The following is a 9,952-nucleotide window of genomic DNA, read 5'->3' on the forward strand; positions in this document are numbered from 1 at the left end:
AAGAAATTAGATGTTTTCAGAGACTAGTCAGGCGTGGCTCAAGCGAGCCTGACACATTTCTTAAATTATCCTTCCAAAAGCCTACACTGCCCAAAGTTTTTTTTTTTTTGAATCCACAAAGGCTATTGTGTGGAATGTGATAATTTATTCAAGTGGCCTCTTATCACGATACAGGCAATTACCTTCAGAAACATTTACCGCAGCAAACATGACAGTTGAAATTTTATTGCAATTTATTGCAGGTATCACGACTTTAGACTTTTATGATGATGAAAATACTGTACCTACTGATCTTGTAAAAAAAAAAGTCTGTTTCAATTGACACTTATTACCATGGTTTGCCTTACATGTGAAGTAATATTGAGCCACAACAGGTCTCGCAACTACTGTCACCCCCTGTAGAAGAACCTCTAGTGTAGCACCTTATAATGTGGTATTTATATTATGCAAACTTTTATATATTTATATATCTGATGGGTTAAAAGTGATCGTTCGTTCCTGGTTCATCGCTCTTTAGGATGTTAGAAGTGGGATGGTGAAATCAGCAGGAAGCCAGGTGTTGAACAGAAGAAGTTATTTTAATCTTGTAGACAACAGAGACATCGCAGGGTCGGCCGAGGAGGGACAGAAAGGAAAAAGAGAAAGATCGACACGCTGGGAGAGCATTTATGTAAGACGTGGAGATAGGATATGACGTATCATCAAAACAATGCAAAAATATGTTTAAACATGTTCGTATAGCGAATTACCCCAACAATATCATATTTTGATTTTTTTCTTTCATTTTGCGACTCAAATCACTTCATGTGTTTTTGTTTTGCCCCTTTAAAGTAAATAAACTCGACAGGGATAATGTTGTCACCTGTAATCTGATATTCTGTGTGCTGTGCAACATAAAAATTTCAGACCTATTTATCTAAAATGCACCTTACAATCTGGTGCGCCTTGTATATGGAAAAAGTTTGAAAATCCACCATTCATCGGGGTGTGCCTTATACGTCGGTGCACCTTATACACCGGAAAATACGGTATACTTTTTTCGAACCTCCAATCTTGGACACCTTTCATTCAGCAAAGTGCAAATTTAATGTTGATTTTTCATAGAACTTCATAGTGACATGTACTTTCTGGATGAATTTACATTTTACACATTTTCAGTTAAAGTTAAAGGCAACATCTGGAAAAATACATATCAAATATGTAAAAACAATGAGGTTACGAAGACATTTTGAAATGGTAAATAACGTAAAGATCAGCAGAGATTTTTGGCAGAAGGGCAATTTTGTGAGAGAATGTAAAAAAAAGTTATTTTGAGTCCTGAGTGTCCATTGATGCCGGCTGGTCCTGCTCAGCCACACACACGATTCTGGCTTTGACCTTCTTATTGGAAGAAATGATGAAATATGGGCTAAGGAACGCATAGCAGGAGGAACAGAACACTCTCATGTCCGCCACCACGGGAGACACCTTGGCCTCAGTCAGCATGTAGATCCAGATCATGTTATCGATGCCGAAGAAGAAGACGTACAGGACCACCAGAGTCACCACCGTTTTGGCTGCTCTGGTCTCGGCCGAATGGGATCGACGGACGCCTCGCACCTGGTGGCTGTGACGATGGAGAAGTAGCAGGATGTAACCACTGGAGACCAACATCAAGGCTACTACGGAGAAATCCCTCCCAGAAACAATCACCCCTTGGAGGATGTAAAGCATGTTGTTTCTGAAGTCCATGAGGCAGAAGCCCAGATTGAGCGTGAAGGCAGGAATGGTACTGTTTCGCGGAGCCGTGGAAAAGAGAAGGGCTGGAAAATATATCACCATATTGAGGAACCAGAGCACGGCGAAGGTAGGGAGGACCAGGGCTGGAAGGGAAGACTTTAGTCTGGACAGGAATGATCCTGTCGGGGCGATGGTGACCGCCTGAAAGACGCTGAGCATGCAGGTGATGCAGATCGACAACGCTCGTCCGATGCGATAGCCGTAAATCACCAACTTGCAGCCCGGGTCGTCCAGCAAGTTGGTGAGCCCGAACACCGTCATGGTCTGGGGCACGCAACGGATCATCAGGATCAAGAGGTTGGCCAAGGCCAGGTGGCACAGGATCATGTCCACGGGAAGGAGTTTGCGCTCGGTGTAGACGATGTTGGCGTAGGCCAACTGCACCACCGTGTTCCCCAGGATGCCGATTCCTGTTTGCAAGAGGAAGGAGACGCCTTTGATGGTAACACAAAGGTCCATTGCCGCCCAGGCCTGGACCGTTTGGTTGCACAAAGAAGAAAGACCTTCCAAATAATCGACCACCCCCAAAAACGTACTCACCAGAGCAAGGGGATGGTACCCTAGTTGCGCATTGAGACTGTTAAATGCCTGGAAGACGACATTTATAGCCTTCAAGATCCTTGGAGAGTTACCATGGCTGCAGTTTTGGCAAAAACAAAACAGCACACGCACACATACACATAGTAGAAAAACAACTGGAATCAGGTTGTCTCGGAGGTATAAGGGGCGTCTTCTTTTTCTTTCGGCTTTTCCCTTCAGGGGTCGCCACAGCAAATCAGTGTCCTCCATCTATCCCGGTTTTGTGCATCCTCTTCTCGCACACCAGCTACCTTCATATCCTCTTTGACTACATCCATAAACCTCCTCTTCGGTCTTCCTCTCGGCCTCCTGCCTGGCAGTTCAAGACTCAGCATCCTTCTCCCGATATAGTCACTCTCTCTCCTCTGGACAAGTCCAAACCATCTCAGTCTGGCCTCTCTGACTTTCTCTCCAAAGCTCTAATATGAGTTGTCCCTTTGATATACTCATTCTTGATCCAATCCAACCTGGTCACTCCCAAAGAAAACAAAAAAAAAAATGAAGAGAAATTAGCACTCATGAATACTATTTAGCTAGCTATCTATTTGCTATCTATTAGCTATCTGTCTGGCTCGCTAGCTATCTAGCTGGCTATCTCTTGGTTATACGGCTACCTAGCTTGCTGTATATCTATTAGCTATCTATTGGCTATCTATTAGCTAGCTAGCTTTCTATCTATTCGAGTTACTTTTGGGTTGAGTGAACGCTTGCGCATGTCTCTCCAAAGCCTCTAATATGAGTTGTCCCTCTGATATACTCATTCATGATCCTATCCAACCTGGTCACTCCCAAAGAAAACAAAGAAAATGAAGCAAAATTAGCACTCATGAATGCTATCTAGCTGGCTATCTATTTGCTATCTGGCTGGCTATCTATTAGTTATACGGCTACATAGCTAGCTGTCTATTTATTAGTTAGGTAGAGAAAAGGAGTCAAAACATATCAGGAGAGCACTCACTAACTGTGGGTACCCTCAGTGGTCATTCAACAAATGTCAGAAAGAAAGAATAGCGAACGAAACCAATAATTCTCAAGATTCTAAAAGGAGAGGAGTAGCAGTACCGTACATTGCAGGAGTTTCTGAAAAATTACAAAGAGTCCTTTGGCAACATAAAATTCCTACTTATTTCAAACCGATAAACACGTTAAGGCAAAAATTAGTGCATCCAAAAGATAGGCTACCAAATGAAAAACAAAGTAATGTAGTTTATTCCATACATTGTAAGAATGAAAATTGTAAAGAGCAGTACATTGGGGAGACTCAACAAATTCTCAAAAAAAGACTTTATCAACATCGCAGGGATAATACTAGTGGGCCTCAATCGGCAGTACATTTGCACCTAAAAGCTACTAACCACTCATTTGACGACAATGAGGTTAAAATCTTAGCGAAAGAACATAGATGGTTTGAAAGGGGGGTAAAAGAGGCGATTCTTATAAAACAACAAAATCCTTCATTAAACCGGTCTGGTGGTGTGAGGTTCAATTTGGATCGTTCATACAATAGCCTGCTCAGGCAAAACAGGTTAGGCAACTTTCGCAATGCTGATGAGGGTCGTTATGCTGATGAGGTGATACCGGGGAGAGTGGGGGTAATAGGCCAATCGTTAGTCAGGAATGTAGGAACAATCAGTGGGGCCACAGGGGGGGGTCCCGCGCCCCCCCCAACCTGAGAGTAGGGACCTATCATAGCTGTGTCCGGCACCACTAGGTCTGGACATTAGGGATATATAAATGGGGCCGATACGACCAGTCAGACTTTAGTTCGCTGACGAAGTCTCTTGGATAGGAGGCGAAACGTCCGAAACCTTCACTTTTGTACAGATGACGGCTGAAGAAACCTTCTCATCGATTTATTAGTTAGGGCTATTGGCTATCTATTAGCTTTCTATCTTAGCTAGTTTGTTAGCTTTCTATCTATTTGAGTTACTTTCGGGTTGAGTGAATGCTGGCGCCTGCGGCTGCCGCTGCTCACCTACAAAAAAACTGATCCTGTGACTGAAAAGTGACCTTGAGAGGTTTGAAAGGCGCTTAGAAATGAAATGTGTGTGTGTGTGTGTTGTGTAAAAGGCGAAAGGAAAAAGAAAACGGGCTAAAGTACCGTATTTTCTGGAATATAAGGCGCACCTTCAACAAATGACACATTTAAAAACCTTTTCCATACATAAGGTGCACCGTATTATAAGGGGCACCTTCAACAAATGACATTTTAAAACGTTTTTTTTTAAACGTTTTTTTTCATCCCTGTTTCTCTCATTGTTATCTCCATAATCTGTTGTGATATGGTAAATGTGGTAGTGTACTATGTTTTCATTGGAATCAAGGACATTTTTCCATAACCACAAAACATTGTTCAATAACCATATTTTTTGCTTGCTTGTCTCCCTGCAGGAAAGTATAGCAGACTACACTTAAAAAATAAAGGACCACATTGTGCGGCTGCAGAGTTAACTCATTCACTGCCATTCACGACATTATTCAGGAATTGAAAATATGACGTGGAGCGCCATTGCCAAATTTGTTTGGGTTTTGTTTTTTTCATGCTTTAGTGCTGATAAAGCGCTGGCCATCGCCTCTGGGAATGTGTTTTCACTACCACAAGGGGGCAACATTTCCCCTTTTTTCCTTTGTTAGCACTTTGTTCCAGCTTCCGCTGTTGTTAAAGCTCCCTTATACACCAATATGTATGTATTGCTTTGTACTTTGGACATCCGCCCTCATTTCAAGCTCATATTACTCCAGACTCATATAATTTAGGAATGTACTCTTTTTTTCTGATGAAAGAAGAGAGCCTAAGGTTTCTTAAGCTGCCTTGAATGATGATGTCGTCCTAAAACTCAATGTTCTGTGGGTCCTGGAATTCGAGTGACAATGACAAAAACCCTGGCACCTGAGAGGACACATTTTTGCACGTCTGGCAGTGAATAAATTCATGGATTATTTCATTTTTTAATGGTTTTGAAAAAAACAGTAAGAAAGTTGAGTCTTGCTGAGTTGAGTTGTGTTTTGTGAATAGATCAGGATCTGACTGATAAGATGCCAAGGAAAATAAACACTGATTCTCTCTACTTCCTCAGTAAGGCCTTTCCAATCAAACCCTGTTACAACATATCCCGAAAATATCACAAAACCATTCTCCTTTCCATGGCTGATTCCAAAAAGTGTGCAGCTTAGGTGCAGTTCCGTATCTGGTTTCTTCCCGAGCTCGCCAAAAATACCCCGTCACAATGCATTCCAAGAGACTTTGTTCGCGGAATTATTCATCGGCCATGACATATGAAAAGGTAAAAAAAAATCCCCATTATGGGACGAATAAAGGTTTCCTGATTCTGATTCTGAAAAAGCCCCAAAAAAATCTAATTGGCCTTGAATCAGACATTGGAAGGCCTTCATATTCTTTATTGTCCTGTAAGTGACTCACAGGACCAAGACAATTAGCGTGATAATTGATGTCGCAATCCACTGAGAGGGGGACGAACCTGTTATTGTTATTCATTTAAAACTCTCGCTAAAGCATAATCACGCTTAACACTCTGTGGTAAATACGTTCCCTTTGCTGATCATTTGTCATGTTTTTTTCTGTTGTTTCTTTTCTCTGGAGAGAAGGCGGTGTTATTTTCTATATTTACATGTTCTGAGACCTCATTAAAAAAGGCAAGTTCAAGCAAGTCTTTGTCGGCGGAGTGCATTATGCGGTCAATTGCAACAATCAAGGCTTGCTGATTGATATAAATGTGTTTTAATGATGCAAAATTAGCATGAATGCTAAAACGTAACTTGGGGACACTCACCCATGTTTAACCGAACACCATATTATTATTCGTTACACAATGAAATACGATATAATGGATGCATGGCTTGAGGAGCCCGCCATGAGATGCATGGCAATGCATATGTGGAACGGTCGCAGCTTGGAATTGAAGCGGATTTACGTGGGACAGGAGCTGTGTTATTTGTTATTTAGTTTTTGTTGTTGTTGTTTTGACTTCAAGATGGCGCCGCAAGAGTGGCTTACTTTACAGCCGCTCCTGTCTTTTGTTTTTCTACTTCTTCCTTTCCTTTCCTCTTACTTTCATTACTTTGTTGCTGTGAAATGTCAATTTCTCCACTGCAAGACGAATCAATCCACAGAAGAATGGTTAAAAACAATACATTGAACTTTTCTTTAGAGCCCTGATCTAAATAACGTAGAACTACAGGCTGGAGAAGACACATGAGAAGAAACCTGAGAACTGCATGCTAAAAAGTCTGATCAACAAATATGCTGCGACAATGTCGGTGTGATGCCTCTGAAGGGACAGAAGCAGTCATCTGGATTGATCTCATGTAATTTCAGTCAAGTGGAATGAATTTCTAAGTAGCAAACACCAGTTGATACGCTCAACCTCCACACGGCTATAAGAGGACAAGTGGAGAGAGGGAGGAGGGGGCATACCGGGCGGGGTCCATGTTGGACCTTCTTGTCACTGCCGCCGCTTGGCTCAGACAGACAGGTACGTTAGGTGAGTGGGATATTATGACTCCAGAATGGAAAAAATATATAATAATTTTGAAAAACGTCAATTTCTAGAAAAAAACGACAGTCTAATGAAAAAAGTATGATTTTTCTTTCTTTCTTCACAACAATTAATCTCGAAAAGATAAACCTCTTTGCGTTGAAAATATAGCATCTAAAAAAAACATAAATCTTGACATATACAGGGTGACCCAAAAAGATGCGTACCCATGAAAATTCCAATTGTGGCTTTGATTTGCCAGACCTGTGATCTTACAGCCCCCTACTCTAAGGTTGGAGGGTGCAGAGGACGATTTCCTGAGGCTACACTGGTTACTTCTATTGTCCTGACTGGTTATGGTCTATGACTGGCCTGATTGCCCCATTTGCTCTGGTATCACCTAATCAGCATAACTAAGCCTATGGGGTAACGATCTCAGAAGTGTGTTGTAAGCTTACAAGATTTTAGTTCGACAAAGCCTCTTGGATGAGAAATGAAACGTCCGACACCTTCAAAGAAGTACAGATGACGGCTGAAGACACCTTCACATTCGTTACTATGGTAATGAGTAATTGGGGATAAATGACTTGGCAACTGCTTAGTAAAATGTCATTAGTTTGTCCTTTAGATGTTAAATTATGACAGAAAGAAATGGAAAAGGATCGAAAATACATATCCATCAATTCATTCTTCAAATAACATCTGTGGATGTGGGAATGTAATTTCAAAGTTGGTGTGAAGGATTTAATAGTGGAGATTGTTATCATTATGTTTGAATAGAGCCGGGGTGTCAATTTTTGCCGCGGACCATATTGTTGTTCCAATTTTCTCCCGAGGGCCGTTATGAATTTGGGGAACCATTATAATGTTTCATCACCGTCACATATTACATACAGAACACACAACAAATTAATGACTAACTAGTTTTCAAATTTGAAGTTAAAAATAATGATTTTTATTGTGGTTGACACATGACAATTTGAAATTTTGTTTCGGACTTTAGCATCATGGCACTTGACAAGTTAGTTGCTTTCGCGGGCCGAATGAAATGACGCGGAGGGCCGGATTTGGCCCGCGGGCCTTGATTTTGACACCTGTGGAAGAGAGGGAAGTGAAATCATTGTATGCAGTATTTTATGTTGTCTTATGCTCATCTGGCATTTCTTCCCTTACTGAGTTTTCTGATAAAATGAAGGTATTCCATATGCTAAAGGTGAGTACTGCTGAAAGTGTGGTGCCGTGGCGGTGAACTGACGTCATTTAGTGCTTTGCAAACAGTTCATGCAGGAATATAAACTTCATGTATCCTGAAAATAAGGTCTCATCAAATAAAAAAAAATGAAAATAACAAAACAGTTCTGCAGATGACAAGTTCCATGTGTCTTACTCTTCAAACCACTGAAATCTGATTAGCACAGATATACAGACTCCGGTGGAATGAAGGATAGAATACACGGATGGTTTCACAAATGGTGGAATTCCGGGAATTCAACAAAAAAGATAGAAAAAGTAAAGCAAGCATCCCACTTGCACCAGGATCATATTTCTTGGTGAATAGAAATCAGACCTGACCAGAACAGCATGCTTTTTTTTAAATATAATGGTTAAAAAAAACCACTGTCTTTTTCTTTTTAATCTTACCTGGCAATGTCATCAAAAATTATAACTAATAAGGAAAGTAATACATTACTGGAAATTAAAAAAGGAGCAATGTTGTGGCTGCCTTGAAGATATCTCAGAGCGACAGTAAATCCGAGCGGCCGTCTGTTTACCTGCCCAAGGTACGGGCTTTTTTGTCCCTCGTTCCCACCAATGACATGGTGGCATTGGCGGAAAACTCCGCCCCTAACTTAACACCCATTTCTTCCGGCGATCAGTCCACACCCAAAGTGTTACTCTGGAACATATCTAAACCTGTATTTTTGTGCATTTGTTTTTCGGTGAAATTGAAAAGGAAATAGTACAATCCAGAATCAATGATTAGAAGTTTGTTCTAAAAAAGTTGTACTACGATAAATACAGCAAAGTTGAGACACAAGTTTTATGCGATATGAGTGGAGCCAAGTACGTATGGTGGCAGGCATCCCAACACACAGTTAACAGATAGTAAACACTGAAAGAAGAGACTTCAAAATGCAAGCAACAAATGCACCAGGTGGCACATTCAGACAACATAACTCTCACAGGCATCTATTCTTTACCCTCTGTGAAAAATGACTTAAATAGTTGCCGTACTGAGAAGCCAAAGAGAAGCTGTCACGATTTGCAAGGTGGTGGTGGCGGACACCAAAAAAAGCAGGCAGGTGTGAGGAGCAGGGTGTATATGACAAATTGTATTCAATAAAGTCAGCAGAACAGAAAGGTCCAAAGTAGCAAACAAAACCATGACAAGACATAACAAACATGACAGGGTGAAACAAACAATGACCCGACCCTGTATGGTCGTGTCGGGAGTCCTTTTAACTGCCACTGTTTAAAACGACAAACACCTGTGCAGCTGCATGCGGGGCCCTACAGTGCCACCCTTTGGTCGCAAACCGAAACGTGACATTAATTAGATGTGAAAGAACCCAGTATACTAAGGTCAACGATGTCTTATATTGGCCTCAAGGCGTGCACAAGGGGGAAGGCAGCCCTGAACTGATCGCCAGCCAGTCACAGGGCACATATTGAGACAAAGACGAACAACCATTCAATTCACTCACACATTCACAGTGTCATTGAGCGAGATCTGATCCCATGCTACATGCAACGCTACATGATGAGTGACCTTGTTGTCATTACTAAATGTTGAAATAAAATGATCGCATTTTTGGAATGCACTTTTTCCTTTAAGACATATCACATTTTTTTGCAGTAGAGGGTGTTCTTGGAAAGATAGAAAGGAATACAGTGATACCTCGGCTTACAAATGCTTTAGCTTACGAACTTTTCGCTGACAAACTTTTCGTCTTACGAACATTAAATTCGCGAGAATATAATCTTGGCATACAAACTAGTTTTTGGGAAACACGTGGAGCGCCACAATGGCCGGTGGAGTAGTTTTCGGCGGAAGAACACCAAACCACACGGTCGAACAGCGTCACGGTGGCTGGCGG

The 9,952-nt window shown here is 41.5% G+C and overlaps 1 protein-coding gene across 1 annotated transcript; it reads right to left on the reverse strand.

Moving 5' to 3' along the window:
- Positions 1-342: 342 nt before the first annotated feature.
- Positions 343-8,636, reverse strand: ora1 (olfactory receptor class A related 1). The gene is made up of 2 exons (XM_089011061.1): positions 8,496-8,636; positions 343-2,825 (listed from the first exon to the last, which is right to left on the reverse strand). Exon 2 carries the CDS (start codon positions 2,566-2,568, stop codon positions 1,306-1,308), a length of 1,263 nt encoding a protein of 420 aa, XP_088867187.1. The 5' UTR covers positions 2,569-2,825; positions 8,496-8,636; the 3' UTR covers positions 343-1,305.
- Between the last annotated feature and the right edge of the window lie 1,316 nt (positions 8,637-9,952).

Source organism: Hippocampus bargibanti, linkage group LG12 (assembly GCF_051943395.1).
Source record: "Hippocampus bargibanti isolate YZ-2025 linkage group LG12, ASM5194339v1, whole genome shotgun sequence".
NCBI classification, from domain to species: Eukaryota; Metazoa; Chordata; class Actinopteri; order Syngnathiformes; family Syngnathidae; genus Hippocampus; species Hippocampus bargibanti.